A 26799-nucleotide genomic window follows, 5' to 3' on the forward strand; every position below is an offset into this window, starting at 1 on the left:
GCCTTCATCTGTCAGTGCAGAGGGAGGGGCGGCCTTTTCCCGTTCCCCCAATTCCCTGTGCCAGTGGTTCTTTGTAATTCTGTGCTTCTGTGTGCTCCCCCCAACTTCACTCTCCTTAGCAGCAAGGAATTGTGGGTTGTTGTTGGGGGTTTTTGTCGCCATTCTTGGTCTCTCTTACTCATTTCTCTACCTGTAGCCTGTTACCCGGCTCCGCCCCCTTCTCAGAGGCTGGAGTCTGCATCGGGCCTGCAAAGCCAGCGTATGGGGAGGGGGGGAGCGCTGTAGAATGCTGCTGGTGATGTTATATGCAGCTAAAAATATCCCCAGACTGTGATGAGGACACTGTGAAACAGACACATGGCCACAGTGTGAGACTGGGCTTCCACAAAGACTCGGGCGTCTCAGTACACTGCTGCGTCATCTGTGGTCACGGGCAGACTGCGTGACGTCCGTGGGAAAAGGCTGAAACCAGGTTGGGCATAGCTGAGTGCTTGCTCGTTCCTAAGTGATGCTAATGGCCTGGTCACCTGGAAGCAAAGGGAAGGCCCCTGAGGGCCATGATGGACTTAGGGAGCCCCTGGCCTCAGCGCCAAGACCTGGGCACAAGCCTTTTAAAAGATGAATTTATTTGAAAGGCGGGGGTGGGGGAGAGATCAAGGTCTTCCATCCCTGGCTCGCTCCCCAAATGGCTACAATGATCAGGGCCCAGGCCACACCAAAGCCCGGGGTCAGGAGTTCCATCTGAGTCTCCCACAGGAGTGGCGGAGGTCCAGTGCCGGGGTCGTCTGCTGCTGCTTTCCTGGTATGGGCACATTTTTAATCCATTTCAATTTCCTTTAATTCTTTTGATCCCAGTCCAATATAGTTCAATGCCTGCGTTCTTGCACTTCTCCATTCAACCACGTATTGCGTCCAACGTGGGGTTCAGATGCATGACCATTGCAGCTGATGTTTGCTGGGCACTTACTGTGCACTAGCTACTGTTCTACACGCGTTCTGTGGAACCCTCACAACAACTCTATGAGGTAGCTACTCTTTTGATCTCTGTTTTCCTTACAAGGAAGCTGGGCACGTGGGCATTGAGCAATCTGCCTGAGGTCCCTCAGCTGGCAATAGCCTGGCAGATTTGAATTTGGACCTCCTGGCCCTGGCTTCTGTGCACTCAGCAGTTACGCCTCATGGCTCTTTCTCGAAGCAGAGTTGAGTCACTGGTCATACAACCAGTAGGCGGAGGAGCCGCCATTGCAACCCAGCCCGACGCTGTGCTGCTCACCAGTGCGAAGTGTACTGGAAGCTCACGCTATATGGAAGCACAGCGGAGGCCTACAGCTCAGGCAGGGGAGGCGATGATGCTGGAGGGCCGGGACTGCTCAGCCAGGACCCGAAGGCTCCATAGGAGTGAAAGCCAGCAGCAGCCATGGGCACGCACACTGGGAGGAGCCTGGCTGGGGTTTACGCAGCAGGGTTACCGGAGTATAAAGCTTTGGAAAGTGGCCAGTGGACAGCAGGCTGTTGGGCTGAGTTTGACCTGCATTCTGCTGACCCAAGAGGAAGTTAAGGGACTGAGTTTGGGTCATAAAGAAAGCTGTTCTGGAGCTGGTGTAGGTGATGTGGGCAGGGGCAGAGAGGGCACGAGGCCAGTGTGGGGGCTGTAGCCTAGCATCAGTCACTGGACTTCAACCTGCGCTGAGTGTGCACGCAGCACATTTCTGGGTTACACGCAAGGACTACCGCAGACATATACATATACATATACATATACATATACATATACATATACATAGGATTTAGTTACTTATTTGAAAGGAAAAATGACAGAGAAAGAGAGAGAGAGAGAGAGAGAGCTCTTCCATCCAGATTCACTCCCAAAATGGATGCAATGGTCAGGGCTGGGCCAGGCTAAAGCCAGGAGCCAGGAAGAGCATCTGGGTCTCCCACGTGGGTGCAGGAGCCCAAGCACTAGGGCCATCTTCTGATGCTCTCCCAGGCATGTTAGCAGGGAGCTGGATCGGAAGCAGAGGAGCCAGGACTCAAACTGGCACTCTGAAATGGGATGCTGGTGTCGCAAGTGTTGGCTTAACCTGGTGTGCCTCCATGCCGGCCCCTGCAGTGATGTGCTTTGTACATGATAATGCGTACACACAAATCAGAAAACTCCGAGGAGATCAAAATGACAGAGATTTTTTCCCATCACTAGTGGCGCCAGGCAGTCTCGGGGTGAGGTCTGCGGTTGCTGCTGACGATACAGACGTCTCATTGTCAGGTGTGTCTGGACAGATGCTTTTTTTTTTTTTTTTTTTGGAAAGATTTATTTTATTTATATGAAAGACAGAGTTACAGAGAGAGAGGTAGAGCCAGAGAGAAAGAGGTCTTCCGCTGATCCATTCCCCAAATTCCGCAATAGTCCACTCCCCAAATGACTGCAATGGCCAGAGCTGAGCTGATTCGAAGCCAGGAGACAGGAGCTTCTTCCAGGTCTCCCACGTGGGCTCAGAGACCTGAGGACTTGACCATCCTCCACTGCTTTCCCAGGTCACAGCAGAGAGCTGGATCGGAAGAAGAGCAGCCAGGACTCGAACCAGCACCCATATGGGATGTCAGTACTGGGGCTGGCACCTTAACCCAGTGCGCCACAGTGCCAGCCCGCGGACTGATGCTTTTTTTAAAAAATATTTATTTTATTTACTTGAAAGACAGAGTTATAGAGAGAGGTAGAGACAGAGAGAGAGGGCTTCCATCCTCTGGTTCACTCCCCAGATGGCTGCGATGGCTAGAGCTGCGCCAATCCAAAGCCAGGAGCCAGGAGCCTCCTCCGGGTCTCCCACATGGGTGCAGGGACCCAAGGACACGGACCATCCTCCACCACTTTCCCAGGCCACAGCAGAGAGCTGGATCGGAAGAGGAGCGGCCGGGACTAGAACTGGAGCCCACATGGAATGCCTGCACCTTGGGCCAGGGCTTCAACCCACTGCGCCACAGTGCAGGCCCCTGACTGATGCTTTTTTAACCTTGAACGTGACTGACATGGAGCTTGCCCACTGAGACGCATGGCTGTGCCCTTCACTTTCTGTGCACTTGCCGCCTCCAGGGTCAGTTTTGCCTCTGCTCTGGGTTTGCTTTGCAGGAGTTGCTTAAGCCGTTAGTCTGTTTTGTGGGAGTTGAGTTCAACCTTGATAAATGAATCAGGCAGTCTACTTAATTTAATCCAGTGCATAAGCTACAATAAATTGTTCAACCTTGCCACATCTAAAAAGAAATGTTGGAGACAGCCACAAAACTTGACTAGAACGTGACTATCTGGACGAACAGGAATGACTGTGGACTTGGTTAGGTGTGGGAGAGGCACAGTGGCTATTTTCTAAGGCCCTGTCTATTAGAGAAGCCTACCGAAATGGGGGGGGGGGGGCTGGCGTTTGCTTCAAGCCAGGAATATGAAAGGGGGGAGAAAAGGATAAAAAAACTAAACAAAGAAACAAAAAAACAAGATTGGCCCTGTGAAGCATTTGGCAAAGGTTGGAGACGAGTCCGGGGGGTCATTGTGCTACCTTCTCTGCTTTAGTGTATACTTAAAGGTTTCCATAATGGCTAAGTAACTTTTATAAATTCTACCATGAGTTGCAGCCTGAAGAAGTACTTGCCAGGGGCCCCCAAAGCAACGGGACCTCGGGCTGCCTGGTGTTTGGAGCAGCGTGGGGAGGCTTCTGGATTAACGTGAATATCGAACACCTCGCAGGGTCTCCAGCGGCACCTCGAGAGACAGATGGCCTAGGTCAGCAGTTCCCCACTCAAGGTTCCCTGGCAGTTACTAGAAAGGCAGAGTCCCAGGCTCTAGTCCAGGCCTCCCGATTAGGCCACCTGAGGGTGGAGACTGCACAAGAAAGCTTGGGAACCGCTGAGCCGGACTGATGGAGGCTCCCTGCGCGCCCTGTTAGCTGTGAGCGTGAGCACGTGGACGAACTGCTCAGCTTCTCCCCGCCTCCAGGTCAACTGCTGCCGTTTGGCGCTAGTATTTATCTCACTAAGTGCTGGAAGGACTAAAAGAGTTAACACACATAAAGACTGACAGTATTAGTTTTTGTTATTAATAGTCTTTAAGTTCTTATTTTTAAAAAAATATTTATTTATTTATTTATTTATTTATTTGAAAGTCAGAGTTACACAGAGAAGGAGAGGTAGAGAGAGAATCCACTGGTTCACTCCCTAACTGGCTGCCACGGTCAGAGCTGCGCCTATCCGAAGCCAGGAGCCAGGAGCTTCTTCCAGGTCTCCCACACGGGTGCAGGGGTCTAAGGACTTGGGCCATCTTCCATTGCTCTCCCAGGCCATAGCAGAGAGCTGGATCAGAGGTGGAGCAGCTGGGACTCAAACCGGTGCCTATATGGGATGCCGGCACTGCCAGTGGTGGCTTTAACCGCTACGCCACTGCACCGCCCCTAATTTCTTATTTTTTAAATAAAAATCAAGCTAGAAGTGCTAATATTCTAGAAACTTCTTTAGGTTGTGTTGGACGCTTCTTGTAGTTTGTGCTCCTTGCTCTACTGACTATTGGGCTGGAGGACTTGAGATGGAGGTCAATGGGCAGGGGCAATGGAGAGAAGCAAGGAGTTCAGGTTCCAGAGATATTTAGGGGATAACATCAGCCGTTCTTGGTGAAAAGGAGGGTGGCGAGGAGGATGGCTACGGGTAGCAATCTGGAGAATGGCAGTGCCAATCCCTGAGATGAGAGGCCCAGAGCAGGGGCAGGTGTGGGCTCAGTGAGCAAGGGCGTGGTCCTTGTGGGCGTGGAGTTGAGATGCCTAGGAGGAGCTCAGGCGACACAGTGTATCAGTTCCCTATTGCTGCATAACAACCACGCCCAGACTCAGTGACTTAAAATAGCAGCTCTTTAACTCATTTGTGATGGTGACTCTGGGTTCAGCAATTGGGCTGGGCTCAACTGGGCGGTTCTTCTGTTGGGTTTGCCTTAGGGATCTCGCTGGAGGGGGATGGGTTCAGAGGGCCTCATTCTCGGGTTTGCAGTTGGTGCTGGCTGGCCGCTGGGCACTGTGGTTCCTGCAGCCGACTCCCACAGAGAGAGGGCAAGCCCAATATGAAGGTGCTCTTCTAGCCTCTGATTGTAGCTTGTTTACTAATATTCCATTGGCCAAAGCCAGTGACTCTACTGGAAGGCATGATTCATTGGGGGCTATTACTGAAACAATCTGCCACACAGAGCCTGCCCTAGGGCTACCAAAGTGAGGCACCACCCTAAGTCCTGTGCTGTGGGTGCCACCAGCTCTCCCTGTACCTCTCAGAGGCAGGGAGAAGGGCTGTGAGACGACACCTGCCACATCTCAGCCTTGGGCCGTCCCTTTGGGAAATCTCGTTCCCTTCCCAAGGGAGGGGGAGTGTGGAAGTAGGGACTGTGGGATAAGACACAGGCAAAGTCCATGCGTGGCTCCAGCCTGGGGCCACAGACGTCTTCCCTGCTCAGTAGCAGGGAGGCAGTGTAGGGGTGCAGGCCAGAGCCTGGGGGGTGGAAGTGGGATTGGCTTCAGAGCCATCGGTGCTGAAGTCTCTGCAGGGCAGACAGAGGGGCAAGAACAGAGGGGTTCACAAGTCCAGAATGGCTAGGGGAGCAGACTGTGGGTTGGCACGGCAGGGTGCGGGGGCTGCAGGCTGGTGGGGGTGGCAGCATGGTGGGGGCTGGAGGCTGGTGGGGGCTCGAGGCTGGTGGGGGCTGCAAGCTGGTGGGAGCAGCTGCCCGTGTGGATGGACACGGGAGATCAAACTGCAGTTATCCAAACTCTTTGCAAGTGGACAGACAGGTCTGGAGAAAGCCCAGTCTTGCCCAAATTCGCACAGCTAACAAGGACGGGCACAGGGTGACATTTCCAAACCTCGCTCTGCATCCAATGCTGGGCAAAGGGATTTGCATGCTCCGGTGAGCTCAGTGTTCCCCACAGTCTTCGGGGCAGGTGTCATCGTTTCCTACTCTTTTTACAGCTTAGGAGGCTGGGACACAGAGCTAGAGCCAGGCCCTGACCCTTGACCATCTGACTCAGAGGCCTGTGGGCATCACCATTACACCATGGGTGCTGTGTGGGGAGGCAGGATGGCACAGTGGTTAAACCCCAGTAGTCAGGGTTCAAAACTTCCTGCCATCGTTTCAAGTTGTGTGACCTGGGCCTGCCTTTTCCTGTCTGTAAATCGGGGATAATAAATTGTACCTACTGCATAGGTTGCTGTGGGTTTAGGCTGGGAGCCATTGGAACAGGGCTGGTGGGTGCAGGGTTCCCTCTAGTGATGCTAATTATCACCTCCTCGGGTGCTGGACTGCAGGTTAGACTTTCTTACTGCAAGTCATGGGGCTTTCCTGAATTTTGCCCGAGCCTGCCTTAGACCAGGAGACATCCCCAGCCCAGTCCTTGGGGGCCCAGGGCAGGCGCATCCTCTTCTTATCACCCTGAGCACCTTTGTCTCCTGTAGCTTATCAGACGGGGCAGGCTCTGGGAGGCGGGAACTGAGGCCCATGGGGAGTCCCTGAGCTGGGCTGTGGCCCTGATGTCTTGGGGATAGGAAGTGGGTGGATGCAGGGGGTGAGGGGCCAGGGAGCCTGAAACCAAATGGTATTTGCTGAGCAGTCGGGGTGCCTGGGCTCTGCCAGCAGCTCCTGGACACTGCCGCCTCATTTCATCTTGCTGGCTGAGGCCCAGTTCCTCCGATGGACAGTGCGGGCCCTCGACGAGGAAGGCCCTGGCCCCCCTGTCTGGGATCAGGGGCAGCAGCTACACCCTGGATCCTCTGACCTTCGAATCCTATGGTCCCCCTCTACTCTTAATCTGACGCCTCTCCTCCACCCATCCTCCCACTGACCCTCTCCTTGGAATATTCCAGAATATAAGGGCCTTCGAAAGTATCAAGTCCAACTCTTACAAGTTACAGATAGGGAAATTGAGGTCCAGAGAGGTCAAGGCACTCGCCTAAGATCCCGTAGGCTGAATCTGAGTCTCTCAAGTTGGGTATGAAGTCGCTATTAGCCGCAGGCCTCACCACTCCCACACACACAGTGCATCTTCATACACCTGTTTCCTGCTTGGCTCCTCATGGGCTCTGAGCCATCCCAGGAGGCACCTGGGGAAGACAGCACCCTCCCACTTCCATTCCTAAAAGGATGCAAGGAGGAGATGGAAAAATCCTTGAGCTTACTGGAGAAGGCGCAAAGACTTGATGCCCGCTCTGCACCCACTGCCCAGATCCCACGATTCCCCGGGGTTCTCAGGGGCCTCCTATATCCTGGTCTTATAGGCCAGCCCCCAGGTGCGTGGTGTTTTCAGCAGGCGTGGACTAGAACAGCTTGTGTCAATCAGAGGAGCTTCCAAGACCCCGGAGGGCTCATAAGAGCTGCCTTGTGGCCAGCAGTGCTGGTGCAGGAGGTGGGGCAGGAGCCGTGCTGGTCCCGTGCTGGTCCCGTGCTGAAGGGGAGTCACCACCGGGCACCCCCCGAGCGCTGTCCGTGAGCCAGGCACTGGCTGAGCTCTGCGGTAGGCAATGATTGCCTTTATGTAGCTGACAAGGAAAGTAAACAATGTGCACCACAAGCGAGGGCCCAGGGCTATGGGCGAGAAGCACACTAACATTGGTGTTAAGTCAAAAATGGCCGCCAGTTAGCAATTTAATAAAGTTTAGTGTAATAGAAAACCATAGCGCCGGGGTCTGTCAGAACTCGAAGCCCCTGCGGTGTTTCCTTTCCTTCCTTCCTCCTCTCCTTCCAATTTGTTTTATTTGAAAGTCAGAGTTAACAGAGAGAGAGAGGGAGAGATCTTCCATTTACTGGTTCACTCCCCAGATGGCCACAGTGGCCAGCGCTGGGCCAGGCACTAGGAGCTTCATCCAGGTCTCCCAGGCACTTGGGCCATCTGCTGCTGCTTTCCCAGGCACATTATCAGGGAGCTGGAGCAGAAGTGGAGCAGCTGGGACTTGAACTGGTGCCCACATGGGAAGCTGGAGTCGCAGGCAGTGGCTTTCCCTGCTGCACCACAGCGCAGGCCCACCCTCTCCCTCCTCCCCCTCCTTCTTTGCTAAAGTTGTTTACTGTCTGTGCTGGCTGCTGAAACTTTATTTTATTATTATTATTATTTTGACAGGCAGAGTGGACAGTGAGAGAGAGACAGAGAAAAAGGTCTTCCTTTAGCCATTGGTTCACCCTCCTATGGCCGCCGCGGCTGGTGCGCTGCGGCCAGCACACCGCGCTGATCCGATGGCAGGAGCCGGGTACTTCTCCTGGTCTCCCATGGGGTGCAGGGCCCAAGGGTTTGGGCCATCCTCCACTGCACTCCCGGGCCACAGCAGAGAGCTGGCCTGGAAGAGGGGCAACCGGGACAGAATCCGGCACCCCGACCGGGACTAGAACCCGGTGTGCCAGTGCCGCAAGGCGGAGGATTAGCCTAGTGAGCCACGGCGCCGGCCTGCTGAAACTTTAAACACCAACAGCAAAAGTAAAGAAATCTCCCACATCCAGAGATAATATCCATGGGGAAGAAAATAAAAATCCTTCCAGATCCATCTTTGGCGTCTATACATGTGTAAAAATAGTTGGTGTTTATTGCAAAATAGTTGTTCCTATCCTGAGCAACTCCACGCATTTGATTCTGGCACCCTGGTGGGGACAGCAATTTTCCCATCTAGCAGATGGGACCGGGAAGAGAGCAGACATGAAGGCACTTGTAAAAGTTCCTGGGGGGCTGGCGTGGTGGCATAGCGGGTAAAAACTGCCACCTGCAGCACTGGCATCTCATATGGTCACTGGTTCATGTCCCAGCTGCAGCACTTCCAATCCGGCTCTCTGCTGTGACCTGGGAAAGCAGTGGAAGATGGCCCAAGCCCTTGGACCCCTGCACCCACATGGGAGACCTGGAGGAAGCTCCTGGCTCCAGATCGGCTCAGCTCCAGCTGTTGCAGCCACTTGGGGCGTGAACCAGTGGATAGAAGACTTCTCTCTCTCTGCCTCTGCCTCTCCCCCTCTGTAACTCTTTCAAATAAGTAAATCTTTAAAGTTCATGGGAAAATGGGATTAAGAGATGCATTTAACTTGGTACAAATACATTTGAAACCCATGTCTCGTTTTTCCATAATACCATTTCCATGAACGTTTTGGGAGTTTCAATCCTGGCTGTATGGGCTGGGGCAAGTTCCTGAATGCTCTGTACCTCAGTTTTCATATCTGTAGGATGGTAACAGTAACAGCACTCACCTCAAAGAGTGGCTGTGAGAGTGGGAAGAGAGTCTACGCCAAGTGACCAACCCAGGGTGGCACATGGTGAACGATGAACAAATGCAGGCTGCTACTGAGGCTCAGAGAGGTTGAGGAAGTAGACCAAGGTCACACAGCTAGGAAGTGCCCCAGCTCTGACCCGAACCCAACTTTGTGGAGGTCTGAAGCCCAGACTGCTGAACACCTTTCCTTTCTTTTTCTTTTTCTTTTCTTTTTTTTTTTTTTAAAGATTTTTATTTATTTATTTGAAAGAGTTACAGAGAGGGAAAAGCAGAGAGAGAGATCTTCCATCCGCTGGTTCACTCCCCAAATGGCTACAACAGTCAGGGCTGGGCCAGACCAAAGCCAGGAGCCAGGAGCTCCATCCGGGTCTTCCACGTGGGTACAGGGACCCAAGCAATTGCTGGGAGCTGGCTCAGAAGTGGAGCAGCCAGGACTCGAACTGCCCCATGGGATGCCGGTGCTGCAGGGGGCAGCCCAACCCACTAGGCCACAGCATCGGCCCCTCTTTTTTTTTTTATTTATTTTTTATTATTATTTTTTTTTTTTGACAGGCAGAGTGGACAGTGAGAGAGAGAGACAGAGAGAAAGGTCTTCCTTTGCCGTTGGTTCACCCTCCAATGGCCGCTGCGGCCGGCACGCTGTGGCTGGCGCACCGCGCTGATCCGATGGCAGGAGCCAGGAGCCAGGTGCTTTTCCTGGTCTCCCATGCGGGTGCAGGGCCCAAGCACTTGGGCCATCCTCCTCTGCACTCCCTGGCCACAGCAGAGGGCTGGCCTGGAAGAGGAGCAACCGGGACAGAATCCGGCACCCCGACCGGGACTAGAACCCGGTGTGCCGGCGCCGCAAGGCGGAGGATTAGCCTAGTGAGCCGCGGCGCCGGCCCTTTTTTTTTTTTTTTTTTTAAGATTTATTTTATTTATTTGAAAGGCAGAGTTACACACATACACAGAGGTAGAGAGATCTATCTGCTGGTTCTCTCCCCCAAAGGCCACAACAGCCGGGGCTTGGCCAGGAGTTTCATCCAGGTCTCCCACGTGGGTGCAGGGGGCCAAGCACTTGGGTCATCTTCCACTGCTTTCCCAGGCCATTCGCAGGGAGCTGGATTGGAAGTGGAGAAGCCGGGACTCAAACCGGCACTGCAGATGGCGGCTTCACCGGATAGGCTCAATGCTGTCCCCTGCTGACCGTCTTTCAAAGCCGGATTCAACCCGAGCGCTCCTGTTTCCCTTCTGCTGGTCCTCTCCTTGCCAGCAGCTCCGTCTGCCCGTCCACCTACCTGCCTCGGTTTACCTCTGCTCTGGGGCCAGGAAAGGTGAGGGCCCCCTGGTGGGCCTGGTGTATAATGCTGCCTGCTCCTCCACCCCCACCCCAGGGCCCTGGCAGCAGGTGGTGAAGGCAGCCCCGCCGGGGGTCTGTCTGCCTGGGGTGTCACCAAACAGGCAGTCTCAAGTGGGAATTGCTCAGAGGACGACATGTGCAGGAGACGGCAGGAAGTCGCTGTCCCCCAAAGAAGGCGCTGTCCCCCAAAGAAGGCGCTGTCCCCCAAAGAAGCCGCCTCCCCACCCAGCAGGCGCCAGGGCTTTTGCAGCAAGGGTTGGAGGAGCACCCAGGATGGAGACGGGGGCGGGGCCTTCCTGCTCAGGCAGCTCTCACCCAGGCAGGTTTGCCCTGCCCTGGTTGGTGGAGGTCAGGCCCCCCCTGTATGCAACGTGGCAAGATGAGCTTCCCTGGAACGGCTCTGGGAAACAAGCTCTGATCACACTGCTTCCAGATGCTCCGCCCTGCTCCTGGGCCCCCCTTAGCCTCAGTCCTCCACTCTGGGATCCAGATGGTGCCTGCGGGAGCCCTGGGCCCACCTCTGCTTGCTCCTTGCCGTGTGACCCGGGCCAGGTCACTGAGTGTCTGGGCCGTGCGGGACCAGGGGGCTGAGCCCGATGTCCCAGAACAGCAGCAGCAGGGACCGCTCCTGAGTGGCCACTCTGTGCCCAGCACCAGCCCCGAGGGCTCCCCAAGCTCATGGCATTGTTTACAGACGAGAAGAGGCCTACAGTTCCCGGGCTCCCGGTGTGAGCCGGCCCTTGGCGGACGCACTTCCCCAGGGCGCCAGCTCCCACATTCCTCACCTCCACCCTGCACTGCAATCAGAAAAAAGGCCATGGAAGGATCTGGAATGGCCCCTTCCAGCAGCCATTCTGTGCAACTCTTGGCTCACGGCCCTCCCTCCTCCCGCCTTCTCCTCCCCGTGCAGTGGTCCAGGACCTCTCGGTCATGGCGGCCCTCGGCTTGGGCTTCCTCACCTCATCTCTGCGAAGACACGGCTGGAGCAGCGTGGCCTTCAACCTCTTCCTGCTGGCCGTGGGCGTGCAGTGGGCAGTCCTGCTTGATGGTTTCCTGAACCAACCCTTCCATGGGAAGGTGTCCATCAAACTGTCCAGGTAACCGTAAGATGGCCCAATTGCTTTTGGGTATTTGAGGGGATAGGAGAGCCAAGAGGGAAAGTTCTAGAAGAGCTGCCAACAATGTGGTGCTACAGTTGGGATAGACTTAGACAAAAGACTACGCATAGGTCACCTGGCCTGTAAGTGGAGCTGATCCTGCATTCTGTCTGACAGCCCTCTTCACTGAGGTCACCGGTCAGGGCCCAGGGGAGGGTGACAGTCCTCCCAGGGGGGCCTCCCTGCTTTGATTCTCAATTATGATTTTGTGACGTTATGCCATCAATGTAGGTTCATGGAAAAATCAAGAAAAACATATTAGACAAAGAGAGACCACACCCAAAGAGACAGCCTCTCTTAGGAAGGATGCTGGGCCCGCGGATGCTGGCGGACAAGCGCTAGCCCCCACCGCCCCCGCCCCCGTTGCTTCCCTTCTGTGGCCTTTCATCTGCTCCGGTGGGGGAGGCCAGTGCTGAGAACCAGCAGAAGGGACCATCACGGCTGCCAGCCTGGCCGATGGGCACATGGGGACGCATGGAATTTGCGCACACATCAAGTGACATCCTTTTAACAAAGGCGTTGGCCCCTGACAGGAGGAACGCGGTGAAGTTTTTCCTCACTGCTTGTTTTTTGTCTTATCCAACTCTGCATCGCGGCCCTGCCCAGATGGTGGAGAACCCCATCTGAGGCGTCCCGGGCGCCTGGGGGCCTCCGGAGGCCCCGCCAGCCGCCCCTCTTGGCCCCTGCTGAGCCGTCCGCGCACTGCTGTCCGTGGGCCAGGCCCTGTGCCGACACTCCACAAATCCTGTTGTGTTTCTTTCATCCTCCCAGGTAGGGAGCTCACCTGGCATACAGGTAAGGGAATGGAAGCTCAGAGACGGAAGGCACTTGCCTGGGCTCACACAGCTAAGTGGTGGCCGTGGCTTCCGTTTTTCCGTAGCTGAAACCCTTCCAGAGTGGCTGTGTCCTGAAGCGGTCTCACCAGCTCCCCGTTGGCCCTGGAAGCAAACGACAGCTCTCCATGCTTTCCCTTGTTAAAGGGCATTACTGGATCCCCCCACCCCTCCCAGGGCTCCACCTGGGAAGTGACAAAGGCACCCTGGGGGAGCTGTGGCAGGGGTGACCCTAGCCCGGTGTCTCTGCTGCCTGGGCTGAGCAGCACACACGCCTGCAGCCTCTGTGCCTTGGCAGTTGGAGCAAGAAGCCCCCTGGGACACCTGCAGGGACCTGCTGGCTCTTGACTCGATCCAGGAAGACAGGAAGGGGCCACCTGCAGCCGGAGGGCCCAGCCCCACCGGCACCCCTCGGGGGCTGCTTCCCGTGGCCGGGGCCCTGCTGGAACTGGCTTCCCAGAGCAGAACAGTGGGCTTCCTCCTGCTGGGCAGGGCGCTGGCCGGCCTCCCGGGAGTCCGCGGAACGAGTGCCACCCGCCTCGACGCTACTCGGGTCCCGCCTCGGCGCTGCTCGGGTCCCGCCTCGGCGCTGCTCGGGTCCCGCCTCGGCGCTGCTCGGGTCCCGCCTCGGCGCTGCTCGGGTCCCGCCTCGGCCGACCCTCCAGGGCCGGGCCCTGTTTCTCAGCTTTGCCTGCCTTTGTTTTCCTCCCAGAAGAACTCAGTGAACGACTAGGGGAACAAAACATGAATTTTCCTGCTGCATTTTGAAAGGCCCAGGGGACTCTCCCCGGAACACGCTAGCCACAGCCGACCCGCTTACTGCACCTGGCACACATCTCAGCGCGCTTTGCCCTCATGACAGCTCCAAAGGGATTGCCTGCACCTTACAAAGGCACTGAGCACAGAGTGGTTAGGGCATCTGCCTGAGGTCACACAGCCAGGAGTGGTTGAGCCAGAGTCCCAGCCCCAGTGGCCCACCCCTGAGGCCACTCTGCCAACCAGTGTACTTGACCGTCTCCACGGCTCCCCAGCGACCCTGGCCCCTGAGGCCGGCACACACTCTCCTGCATCAGCCTTTGTGGACGAGTGGATACTCCCTTACAAGGCACACTCTGCCCAGGGGTGATGAGCTCCCACATTGGAAATCACGCCTGGTCCCCAGGGGACCCCGTGCCCTTGTCCAACCTCCTTCTGGAACCTTGGGGCCGTCAACAGGGCGCTGTGTCTGCAGCTGACGCTGGGGCAGCTGCGCCCAGACCACCAAGGTCTGAACCTCATGGCTGTGCGGCTGTGGCCAAAAACCTGCCTTCTTCTCGCCTTGGTGGCCTCTCACCTCGATGATCTCTTCTGTAAAATGGGGCTGACACGCAGCAAAGTGACATCGTTTTGCAGCTCACTATGATGGAATAACACCCTAATGTGGACTAAATCATCTCCTTGTGGGCTGTGGTCACAGCCGCATCACCCTTCGCTGCAGCGGAGCAGAGAGGGTCTCAGAGCAAGGTGTTCAGGCGACAGTGGACTGTGCGTGGGCTGTGCCACTTCCTCCAGGAAGCCCTCCAGGATGAGCATGCTCTCTCCTTCCAGCGAACCCGCAGCGCTGTGACACTGCAGGTTTGCTTAGTCCATGGTGTGGAGGACTATCCTCCCCGCTGAATCACAGAGCACTTTGAAGACAGAAGCTGCGCCTCCTCCGGTAAGCCCGGCCTCGAGAGCAGGAAGGCGCGCCCGGCCTCGAGAGCAGGAAGGCGCGAGCGACGGATTCCCTGGAAGTGCGGCTTCCATCCTCAGTGAATTCCCGCCAGGCATGCAGGAGCTAGGGCGCTTGCTTCTGGTCCCGCCGCACTCCCACGGGACACGGGCGCTGCCCATGCTCACTGCACAGGCTCCGCCAGGCTGAGCAGCGGCCTGGGCGGCAGAGCAGGGGCGCCAGGCTCCACCAGCTTCCCAGCGCCCTCCCACGCGGAGGTGCAGCGCGCCGAGACGGAGCCGCAGGGCGCGCCCCCTACTGAGTCTCTGCGGGTGGTGCCTGCAGAGCAGACGCCCCAGCGTGCGGGCTCCCAGGAGCGGGCCCTGCGACCTGGGCACTGACCAGTGCGCGTTGCTCCCTGTCCTGGACTGAGGGCAAGAGGGAGCCCCGCCGTGGGTGGAAACCTTGCCTTGTTCCCTGATGCGTCCTCGCGGAGCTGAAAAGCGGCAGGCAGGGGGCCGGCTGCGGGAGCGAATGCGTGAGCGCCCCTCTCTCTCTCCTCGCCCCGCAGCCTTCCGCCGGCCGCCATGAGCGCCACGTCCGTGCTGATCTCTGCGGGCGCCGTCCTGGGCAAGGCCAGCCTCGTGCAGCTGCTGGTGATGTCGCTGGTGGAGGTGACGGCCTTCAGCACGTTAAGGATGCTCGACAGGAGGGTCCTGAACGTGAGTACCGGCGCTGTGGGGAGGGCCAGGGGCCCTGGAGAGGGGAGCGGGACGCGGGGAGCCGGCTTGGCTGCGGCGCCCCTGCGGGAGGCTTCGCCCACCGCGTGGCGTCAGGCGTGGGATTACGCAAGTAAGGTCGAAGCCGCGTGTGTAGACTCGGATTCCGCCTGCCTTCGACTCCCAACGTAGGAAGGCGTAGAACTGTGCTCTTCCCGGGCGCGTGCGCGTCCGCGGCCTCGCGCGCACGGGTCCCAGCGAGGCGCACTGCCAAGGTCTCCCAGTGTGCGGCAGCAGCTGCGCGAGTGATGTCTCCGCGAGAGGCGGCCACTCGCAGCTTCCCCGCCGCCTTAACCCCAGCCCCGGGGCTGCGGGTGGCCGATGGGCGAGCAGAAAGGCGCGCAGGGCTCGCGCCGGAGTTGGGAGCCCAGCCCGGGGTTTGCATCTCAGCTCTGCCCTGCGTCCCGTGCCGCCCCGGGCAGGGGGAGCCTCGTAGACTTCAGTTTCTCCGTCGTTCTACGAGCACGGCAGTGCTACCGCACTGGGCTCAGGGGGCAGCCGAGTTAATGAAGGGAGGGATTTTTATTATGTCTCAGGGGGCGCAGGGTAAAGGACTTTGGATTTTGCCCTGAGAAATACAGGGCGCCTTGGGGAGTTTGAGCAGAGGAGAGAGACATCTGATTCATGTTTTCAGAGACTCACTCTGGCTGCTGGGTTCAGAAAAGCCTGGGGGGCTGAGAGGGGGAGGGGCGAGTGGAGACCAGAAAGGAGCGTGGGGGTCATCTGGGCTTGGGCACTGAGAGCAGCGGAGGTGGCTGGGGGAGCAGTGGCCGGACTCTGGCGGCGTTTGAGGACAGAACTGGCAGGGTGTGCGTCTGGGCTGCACGTGGGGTGGCAGAGAAAGACCAAGGGCAGAGAGGATTTCCAGCGTTTGCTCTGGAGCCAGTGGCTGGCCCATGAGGCCTTGGGCTCGAGCAGATCCGGGAGGGAGAATCCAGGGTTCAGTTTTGAATGTGACAGGGTCATGGTTCGGCTTAGCATGGCCTCAACAGCGTTAGGAAAAGGGCTTGGCCGTTTCCAGCTCGCCAGCGCCCCCAGCTCTGTTCCCTGGAAGGGTGCCGTGGGGTCCTTGAGGAAGTGAGCCGGGCAGGTGGGAGGCGATGGCTGTGAGAAGCGGAGAAGCGTGAGACGGGGATTTGGGAAGAGGTGCGGGTACTGGGGGTGACCAGCACTAAAGCTGCTCGTGGACGTGGGCGGATGCAGGGAAAGATGCTGGAGGGGAGATGAAGGAGTTGGGTGGACCAGGTGGTGCCTGGGGAGAGTGATGGAGAGAAAGGCTGGAGGGCAGGTGCAGACATGGGGCCCTGGGGCAGGACAAGGCTGACACCTGCAGCAGGAAGCCGGGGTGGGGGTGGGGCTGGAAAGGAAAGAGCAGTGACCTGGGAGGGGATGCGGGGGGCTCTTGTCTGTTGATTTTCGGTTCTCCCTGTCTGTATACATGACTTCTATTTTTACTCTTAAGCGCTTCCGTGTACGTGTCCCCCAAACTCGGGCATTCTCTTCCATAGCCATTGTTCAGTTAGCAAAACTGAGAAGTTAATATGGAAGTGATTTTATCATCTTACTGAAATTTCACCAACTGCCCAATAATAATCTGTCCAGCAAAAGAAAAAACTTTTCCTGTTACAAGATCCACTTTGCACTCAGTTCTCCTGCCTTTTTATCTATGTATCTACATGTCTCTATCAATATCTATCTATATATCTGTCAGTCATCTGTCTATACATATCACCTGCCATTTACCTGTGTATCTGTGTCATCTGTTATCTATCCTTCCCTATCTATTGTCTGTTTCTATCTATCCATATCTATCCATCCATCTTTCATTTACCTACCCTTGGTAATTTTGCAGTTTATTGATCTACAACAGTTCTTTGGTCTTTCTTCCTCTTTCATGACCTTGACCTGTGTTGAAGCTACGCACTGTTATTTGCTGGAATGTGGCCTTGTCTTTGGTTCCTCGCGGTTAGATGGAGGCTGAGCAGCTTTGGCAGGAATTCCGTAGAAGGCACGTGTGTCCTTGGTATCAGAAGACACAGTCTTCACGTGTCCCGTTATGGGGCGTGTTGACTCGGATCACTTGACTTCAGTGGGGTCTTCCAGCATCTTCCACTGTAAAGTCACTGTTTTACTCTTTTTTAAAAAATATGTATTTATATATTTGAGCGGCAGAGTTACACACAGAGAGAGGTCTTCCATCCATTGGCTCACTCCCCAAATGGCTACAATGGCTGGAGTTGGGCCGATCTGAAGCCAGGAGCCAGTAGCTTCTTCTGGGTCTCCCATGTGGGGTGCAGGGGCCCAAGCACTTGGGCCATCTTCTGTTGCTTTCAGGCCATTAGCAGGGGGCTGGATCAGAAGTGGAGTAGCTGGGATTCGAAACGGCGCTCATATGTGCTGACCCCTAAGTTACTCTTTGTAATGAATTAACGTGTTGTAAGAAGACAGGTTCCTTTGAACACCCTATTTCTCATCAGACTTTCACGCTCCGGTCTTAGCAACCACGATTCCTGCCTGAATCAGTTAGGACTATGACGACCGCTGATACTGGTTTTTGTAACTCCACCTTCCCTCTGACATCCGTTAGTGGGCATTGTTCTGTTAGGAGGCACTCTCACTTCTTCATCTCACTGTGACTTCATGGAGTCACGTAGGCACGCTTTATTGTTTCTCTTTGTTTAATATAATGATTAATTACAATGCCTTGGTGCGAAGGGAGAAATGTCACTGGGAGCTCTCTGAGGCCGAATGGGGGGAGGTTGAGTATGAGGCCCGCCAGGGGCAGGAGGTGAAGCCAGACCCAGGAAGGGGCTGCACCGGGTACCAGAAGCCTTGGAGAGTCCAGGTAGTTCACGCTCTCCCTATCCCGGGAGAGCTCGTGTCTTTGCACTGCACCCCACCTAACCCCTCCCCGCCACGTGTTCCTGCGTTTCCCCATCCCAAACCGCCCAGAAAAGAACACTCCTCTGAGTTCTCTCAGTTCCAGAGTTCAGGGAGCGAGAATCAGGTTGGGCTCCTGAGTCTCTGGTCCACCCAGCTGCAGCTAGCATGGACAATGGCCCACGCAGCAGCCCGTGGGGCGGGGTTGAGACAGCTCTTGGCATTCCCTCATCCCCTGTCTCAGAGTACCTGGCCTGGAGTCCCAGTTCTGCCTCTGATTCCAGCTTCCTGCTAGCCTGCACCCTGGGGGGCAGCAGGTGATGGCTCAAGTACCTGGGCCTCTGCCACCCACCTGCGGGACCTGGAAGGAGTTCCTGGTATCTGGCATTTGGAGCGCGAAGGAGCAGACGGAGGATCTCTCTGTCACTCCGTCTCTCCCTTTCAAATGAGAATAAAATAAGACAAATGCATGAGCGAGCACTCGCTATACGCAGAGCGTTGTAGCCTTGTCCTACTTCCCTGGGATCTTCCTAGTGACACCTTGAAGAGACTGGATTCGCTCACTGCCATTTCTTCTCTTCTTTGCCACGTTGACCTGCTAAAGGTTTCACGGTCGCGGGGAGGATTTATCATTGACTGAGGGCTCACTCTCCTCCAAACTTCAGCTCCGCCTGGGTCCTGCTCGGTGGGCAGCCCCGGGGACCCAGAGCTGGGGATCAGAGTTCAGGAGATTCCAGAAACAAAGCATGCAGGCCCGTGAGCCCCAAGGGTGGTTCCCGGGCTCCTGGAGGAGCTGGAGAGACTCCAGCGTGCGAGCCCTCCTCCCAGGCCTCACCGCGGTCGTGGCGTGCGGCTGGCCGTCAGCCGTTCACTTCACAAAGGTCTGTTTGGTGCCTCTTGTGCTCTCAGCGCTCTTGGGGCAGTGGGAACCCTGAACTCTCGCAGGAGCTCCAGTCTGAAGGGAGAGTTGGCCAGTACAGCGAAACAGGCAGAAGATGGGGCGTATGGCACAGCCACAAGCACTCCTGGGGGAAACGAAGCGGGGAAAGAGTGGGGACAAGGTGTTAGGGGGCTGGGGAAGGCTCCACGCAGACAGAGCCCTGGAGGAAGTGAGCGAGCGCACAGCCACACGGGGATCTGAGGACAGCGCCGGGGCCAAGGGGGTGGCCTGTGTCCTCCAGCGGCACGTTGGTCACTGCCGCTGTCTGGGATTGTGGGCGCATGGTATAACAAAGAGCGGGCGGACTCTGGGCTGGCTTTAGAAGGAGCTGAAGTGCTCCACAGGGGTGGGCATTTGGCTTAGCAGCCACGCTGCTGGTTAAGATGTCCACAAGCTGCATCAGAGTGCCTGCATCCAACTTACGATTTTATGATGTTTGTTGATTTGCAGCTGTTGAACCATCTTTGCATTTCTGGGATAAATCCCACTTGATCGTGATGTATGATCTTTTTTAGGTGGTTTCTGATTCAATTTGCTAGTATTTGGTTGAGAACCTTTGTATCTGTGTTCATTAAGGACATTGGTCTGGGGCCTGCTTCCACCAGGGTTGAATAAAGCCTCATTTTCTGCTGAAAAAATAAAAAAAGGATATAGGTCTCTGATTTCTTTTTTGTGTCATGTCTTTGGTTTGGTATCAAAGTAATACAGGCCTGATAGAAAGAGTTGGACGTAATTCCACCCTGGTCAATATTTTGGGGCGGTTTGAGTGTTGGAGTTACTTCCTCTTTGAATGTTTTGTAGAATTCAGTATTAAAGCCATCGGATTCCGGATTTTTCCTTGATGGAAGACTTTTGATTACTGCTTCAATCTCATTGCTTGTTATGGGTCTGTTTGGATTGTCTATATCTACTTGATATAATCTTGGTAGCTTATATGAATCCAGGAGTTTATCCATTTCTTTGAGATTTTCCAGTTTATTATCATATAGTTCTTCATAGTAGTTCCTTATGATCCTTTGTATTTCAGCGGTGTCAGTTGTAATGCCTCCTATTTCATCTCTAATTTTATTTTATTTTTCTCTTTTTTTCTTTCTGGCTAGAAGTTTATCTGTTTTATCTTCTCAAAAAATCAACTTTCTGTTTTGATCCTTTGTATTTTTTTAGTTTCAGTTTCATTTATTTCTGCTTCGATTCTTATTATTTCTCACCTCCTGTTGATTTGGGGTTTGATTTGTTCTTGTTTTCCTAAGTCTTCAAGATGCATCATTAGATCTTTGAGACATCTCTCTTTTTTTAAGTAAGCACATAATGCTATAAACTTCCCTTTTAATACTGCTTTTGGTGTATTCCACAGGTTTTGATATGTTGTGTTTTCATTTTCAAAATTAGTGTATCTCTTAGCTTTTGCTAAAGGCTTCAGTTCAGTCCGCCGCTTCATGCTGCAAAGCGCATGTCACTCAGCACTTGGTGCAGGGTTGAAATCCCGCAGGGAGGCAGAGGCTGGGTGGCGCGTTTTTACCCCCCAGGTGGACCTCAGCCCACAGCTGCTGGTAAAGGCCAGCCTGCGGCCTCTCCGCGGAGGGAGGGGCTGGGGAGCGCTGAGCGCCGTCTCGTGACGGCAGTCCCAGCGGCAGTCCAGCCAGAACTTGGTCCACGGAGCTTCGGGATTGACCTGACACTCATGGCTGCCGCTGGCTTTTGTTGCAGATGGACAACCACGTGAGCATGATGCACATCCACGTGTTCGCAGCCTATTTTGGGCTGACTGTGGCCTGGTTCCTGTCAAAGCCTCTGCCCGAGGGAGTCGAGGAGAAAGAAAAGATGGCCACGAGCCCCAGTTTGTTTGCCATGCTGGGTAAGGTGGGAGGGGTGGGTGAAGCCTGTGCCGAAAACGTCTCTGTGCTTTGCCCACTTGCCCCGCGAGTCCGAGGCGTCCCATCTGGGGGGCTCATTCCAGGGGTCCTGTTGAAATCACGCCTTGGAAGGAAGCATTGTCTTCCAGAGCCCTTGCTCACGAATAGCCAGCAAGGAGGAGAGATCTGTTACACTGGAGTTTTTTAAAAGATGTGTTTATTTATTTGAGAGGAAGAGTTACAGAGAAAGAGGTCTTCCTTCTGCTGGTTCACTCCCCAGATGGCTGCAATGGCCAGAGCTGGGCTGGGCCATTCTGAAGCCAGGAGCCAGGAGCTTCTTCCAGGTCTCCCATGCAGGTGCTGGACTTGAACCGGTGCCCATATGGGATGCTGGCATCGCAGGCAGAGGCTTAGCCTACTATGCCACAGTGCCAGCCCTTACATTTGAGTTTAAATAAGTTTATCTGAGCAATTTTGCCCTCAATGGAAAGGGGGAAATTGGACAAAGGAAGAAAGCAGAGCCCAGGAGTGGAGGAGGGAGCAGGGAGCAGGAGTGGGAGGAGAATGGTCCCAATGTGGTGTTTGGAGAGGCTACAGGGAGAGGGATGAGTCTAGATGGCTGGGAGAGGCTCAGAGGAAGTCACGTGAGGCGCCCAACAGCAGCAAGGGCATAGCAGCATAGCCACGGGGCGAAATCAACACAGCAGGTGCATGCCACGCCCTCAGGCTGCAGTTGAGGCCTGGGGTCCGTAGATTTCAGCCTGTCCCAGGAGATGGTTTCTAGCAAGCTGAGTATTTGGAGGGGAGACATGACTCACCCCAGGTCCCAGAGCCTGCAAAGTGACTGCCCACGCTTGCCAGCTCCAGGATCCCCCTTGCCTGAGCCCCCCACCCCCCCACCGAGGTCACTGACCCTCTCTGGCCCCAGGCACCCTCTTCTTGTGGATCTTCTGGCCGAGTTTCAACTCCGCTCTGCTGGACATTCCTAATGAGAGGAAGCTCGCCGTGCTCAACACCTACTACGCCCTCGCGGTCAGCACAGTGATAGCCACTTCCGCGTCGGCCTGGACGCACCCTCAGGGGAAAATCAACCTGGTGAGGAGGGGGCTGTGTGCTGGGCAGCAGTAGGTGGGTCAGGCGGGAGGGGTGGCCAGGAGGCTGAGCGACTGCGCTCTCCAGCTGTTCCTGGGCGGGGCGCCATTGGGGTGACTGCTCCCTGGGCCCGAGAGGTGGCAGTGGGATAAGCCTGGTGATGGAAGGTGTGGATCCCAGCGGAGGGGAAGGCTGCCAGGTGATCTGGGGTAAGCGGGTGACCTCTCTGTGCCTCACCTCATCCACCCACCAGCGATTTCTTTGCAGACTCACATCCACAATGCGGTGCTGGCAGGAGGTGTGGCTGTGGGTGCGTCTTGTCACCTGATCCTTTACCCTCCCCTCGCCATGGGGCTGGGCCTTGTGGCTGGGCTGATCTCTGTCTCAGGAGCCGTGTGCTTGCCGGTAAGGAGTTGGACCGGGGACACCCTGTGTTTGGGCTTAGAGCAGCAGGACCCTGGGTCCCTGGGTCCCTGGTGGACCCAAGTGTTGGTGCCATGGGCTGCATTAGGCCGGAGTTGGCACTTTCGTAGGTTGGCTTCAGGGCCTGGATGAGGGGCCCACACCCCAGTTGGACAGTTCATTGGTTAGGGTGCTGGGGAGCAAGTAACAGAGCCCACACGAGTTTGCAGACAGGGAATTGTTGTATGGCTGCAGGGGTATCATAGAACCCACCAAAGAGGCTGCCACTAGGTGCCCAGAAATGCTGGCACCAGGGACTGGAGTGTGCAGAGCCCAAAAGCTCCCTGTTGCACTCTTTCTTTGCATTTCCTGAATTCCTGCTTTCCTCTCACGCCGCAGGCCTGCCTTCTCTTCCACCGCGCATGGAATGTCGTCTTGCTTAAGAAAGCTGTCAGTGGAATCTCTTGGCCACAATTCCAAATTCTCTGGAGAAGGGGCTCGCTGGTTTAGCTGGGGTGGCGGAGGGACATGCCGTGGATTCGTGGCTTCCCCAGTGAGCCATGGAGGGTGGGGGGGTGGGAGCAGAAGCACCCAGCGCTGAGAATCCGGGTCATAGCCACTTCCGCTGCTTAGTTCTCCCAGGTGGGCGGATCTTCGTTCCTTTATTACTCAACAGGTGCTCACCGTACTGGAGGGCCCCATCGTGGCCGGCTGGTTACGGCGCACTTCTGAGAGCACCACCCGGGGCCCACGCAGGCTGGAAGGAGGGAAAGGGAGGATCGTGAGGGCTGAGTGTGGATGAGCGGTGACTGTGCAGGGGTCCATCTCCACCCCCAAGAAGGGAGAATTTCCCAACAGGTTGATTTGACCGAAGGCGGGGCGGTCTGCCCCTTGCGGTGGGAACTCAGGTCCTGTGTCTCTGGCTGTGAAACCCCGAGATGAAGGAGCCACGGGCATAGCAGAGGACGTGGCACGGGGGCGTCATCGGGCTCAGAGTCCCTGGCTGTCTCGGTGCCTCGGCTCCCTCGCCTCTGTCCCCAAGGAGGACTGTTCAGAGACCATTTGTCATTGTGCTGAAGGGTGTTTCAAAAAGTTCATGGAAAATGGAATTAAAAGATAAGTTTGTGGGGGATGGCACTGTAGTGTAGTAGATTAAATCCCGACTGCTCCCTGCTAATGCACATGGGAAAGCAGCAGAAGATGGCCCAAGTCCCTGGGCCCCTCCCACCCATGTGGGAGACGTGGAAGAAGCTCCTGGCCCCTGGCTTTGGCCTGGTCCAGCCCCTGTCATTGCAGCCCTTTGGGGAGTGAAGGAGAAGATGGAAGATTCTCTCTGTCTGTCTCTCCCTCTCTCTCCCTGTAACTCTGCCTTTGAAATAAATACATAAATCTTTTTTAAAAGAAGTTAAGTTTGGGGTAGACATTGGCACAGTGGTTAAGAGGCTGCTTGGGATGCACACATTCTATGTTGGAATGCCGGGTTTGAGCCCCAGCCCTGCTTCCAGGTCCAACTTCCTGCTAAGGCAGACCCTGGGGGGCAGAAGATAACGCTCAAGTACTTGGGATCCTGTCACCCCCATGGGAGACCCATGATTGAGTTCTAGGCTCCTGGTCCTGCCCAGCTATTGCAAACACTGGGGGAGTGAACCAGTGGTTGGAAGATCTTCCTCTGTCTCTCTGCTTTTCTCTCTCTGCCTTTCAAGTAAAATAAATAAGAAACATTTTAAAAGGAGATACGTTCATTTGGGGTGCATTTGAAATCTATGCGTGACTTTTTTCATACTATGCATTCTCCACAAACTTTTTGAAGACCCCTTGTGTGTTTTAACACTTAACCTGGTTCTCAAGCTATGGTTTAGAGAGGGAGGTGGACAAGTGACCAGAGCCCAGTGTGATGACCGCTGCAGGAACACACCCAAGCCAGCCTGGGACAGGTCAGGAAAGGCTTCCCAGAGCGCAGCCTACGCTGACAGTAGAATTAGCCAGGCGAAGAAGTGGGAACAAGTGTTCCAGGCAGAAGGACCACTGTGTTGAAAGCTTAGTGTTGGGGCCGCAGCTGGGGCTGCAGGTCGATCCTCCGCCTGTGGCGCCGGCATCCCATATGGGTGGTGGTTCATGTGCTGGCTGCTCCTCTTCTGATCCAGCTCCCTGCTAAGGCACCTGGGGAAGCAGTAGAAGATGGCCCAAGTACTTGGGCCCCTGCACCCATGTGGGAGACTCGGTGGAAGCTCCTGGCTCCTGGCTTCAGAGTGGCCCAGCTCTGGCTGTTGCAGCCATTTGGGGAGTGAACCAGTGGATGGAAGATCTCTCTTTATGTCTCTCCATCTCTCTGTAACCTTACCTCTCAAATAAATAAATGTTTAAAAAAAAAAAGAAAAAAGAGAAAGCAAGCTCAGTGGTGAGAAGCACACATGGCCACAGGACACACAAAGACATTCTTAGGGCCGAAGCACAGGCTCAGCGGGGAGCCTGCTAGGACTGGAGCCTGGGAGAGGGCAGGTGCCCAGGTGCGTCTCCTGGCCGGTTGAGGAGTCTGGGTTTTATGGCGGAGGGAGTGGCAGTTACGGAGGGAAGGAGCCTGGTCAGATCTGCATTGGTGTTTCCATCTGTGGGCTCTGGGGGGCTGAGTGAGGAGGCCGAGGGAGCGCTGAGTGGAGTCTGGGGTGAGGTCAGATGCTTTCCCTCTGATCAGCTGTGCTAAAGCGTGGCTAGCCCAGGGGGTCTCTGCTGGCCCCTGCCCCCCACCCAGTCCCTGGAGACGTTCTAGGGTGGCACGCCGAGTGGAGGGCTGCCAGCCTCAAGCAGATAGGGACCAGCGCGCTGCTGACTACCCTGCGGTGCACCGGACGGCAGCCTCCGCCCCAGTTCCCAATCCTCAGCCCCAAATGGGAGTGGTGCTGATGCAGGCCCCTGCTACGCAGAGCGCAGGCAGAGGGGTCTGTTGGAAATGTGGCGTATTGGGCTCTACCTCCTGTGCGCTCTGCATCCTAGCGAGATCCCCGGGTGAGGTGCGTGCACGTTCAAGTCTGAGATGCGCCCCCTTTGGTGGCCCCGGGTGCCAGGCTCTGTGAAGAGGGTGGGTAGGGGACAAGGGGTCTCACCTGCAGACCCGCCCACGGTGCCGTTCGTCCCCAGGTGTGTCTTCACCGCGTGCTGAGGATTCACGACACCAGCGGTGTCCACTACACCTTCGGCTTGCCGGGCCTCCTGGGAGGCGTCGCCTACATTGTGCTGATGGTGCTTCAGGCCAGCTGGGCCAGCAGTCCCTGGTGAGTGGCTGGGCTCTCCCGCCTTGGCACATCGCGCCCCAGGTGGGAGAAATGTGCTCGGCGCCCAGGGCCACGTGCTCCGTGGGCCTTGCTGAATACTGGTTGGCTGGTTTGTTCAGAAACTCTTCCCACGCCCTGCCTTGGGTGCAGTCATCACCTCCCAGGGCCGCTTCCTGCTGAACGGGACAGCCGAGGTGTGGGGCACAGGCCCTCAGTTCCCAGACCACACGAGCACGGGCCGAGCGGATCAGGCCAGCTGGGTCCTTTCTCAACCCGCCATGGTGGTGGGGAGTGTGCACGGTGCGGTTTGGCCTTGAGACTGCTCTGCCCATCCCACGTCCTGGCTGGAGGGTGAGAGCAGGACGGCTTCCGCTGCCAGGGCTCCCGGGGGGCTGCTGTGCGGTTCAGACCACCTAGCAAGTTGGTGTAGGTAAGTGCAAAGCACAGGAGGGCCCTGGCCGAGGTCCTGGGGTGTGGGCTGCTGGGCCACAGGGAGGTCCTGTGTCCCCCACCCCACGGACAGCAGGGGCGCACTTGACTCCCCAGAGCCCTGGCCGTGACCTCCTGCAGGCCACAAGCACTTCCCAGATGTGGCTCCTGCACCCGGAGAGGGACTTGGGCACGCGACAGGGCTACTGAGTGGCTGTGGTGATGAGAATAGCACCAATAGGCGTCCCCACTGTTGATCAGCCACTGCCTAAGTGCCAGGTCTTGGGCCAGAAAGCATGGCGTGTCCCATCTCGTTTGTGAGGATGGATTGCCACCCTCTAGGAAGTGGTCCCATGGGACCATTATCTGCCGGGTCCCTGGGCTGGAACCCAGCTGGGGAGGTGCTGGGGTGAGTGGCACCGAGCTCTTATTACGGGGGTGGGGGCTCTCAGAGAAATCGTGGAGCAGCTGGCGTCTCTTCCAGCTCGAGGGTCCACAGTAGCAGAGGAGACCCCAGGCTACCTCCCATTTCCTTTGCACTTACGTTAGTGATGCAAAGTTTCTTTTTTACTTCATTTATGTACATGTTAAAAAAAGGCTAATTTGAAGAAAAATCTGTTTTAGGAAAATAGCGGCCCTGGAATACCCATGGCGAAGCCCAGGCAGGTCACCCTCAGGTGCTGACCTGTGGGAAGCATCTGGCTGAGCTTTGTACCCACTGCCGGGTCAGTCTTTTTTTTTTTTTTTTTTAAGATTTGTTTATTTTATTTGAAAGTCAGGATTACAGAGAGAGAAGAGACGACAGAGACAGAGGGAGAGAAATCTTCCATCTCTGGATCTCTTCTCAGATGGCTGCAATGGCCAGGACTGGACCAGGCCAA

The 26799-nt window shown here is 55.9% G+C and overlaps 1 protein-coding gene across 2 annotated transcripts in view; it reads left to right on the top strand.

The window, feature by feature from the left end:
• The window catches only part of LOC100342463 (RH-like protein), a 39630-nt gene that overhangs the window by 4499 nt on the left and 8332 nt on the right, over positions 1-26799 (top strand). For both annotated transcript variants that reach the window (XM_051856661.2, XM_002715970.5), the window contains exons 2-7: positions 11505-11691; positions 14846-14996; positions 20581-20728; positions 21655-21821; positions 22086-22223; positions 25356-25489. In XM_051856661.2, coding sequence (XP_051712621.2) covers positions 11525-11691; positions 14846-14996; positions 20581-20728; positions 21655-21821; positions 22086-22223; positions 25356-25489 — 905 coding nt within the window. In that variant the 5' untranslated portion in view covers positions 11505-11524. The remainder of the gene's footprint in view (positions 1-11504; positions 11692-14845; positions 14997-20580; positions 20729-21654; positions 21822-22085; positions 22224-25355; positions 25490-26799) is intronic.

Source organism: Oryctolagus cuniculus, chromosome 7 (genome assembly GCF_964237555.1).
Source record: "Oryctolagus cuniculus chromosome 7, mOryCun1.1, whole genome shotgun sequence".
Classification (NCBI taxonomy): Eukaryota; Metazoa; Chordata; class Mammalia; order Lagomorpha; family Leporidae; genus Oryctolagus; species Oryctolagus cuniculus.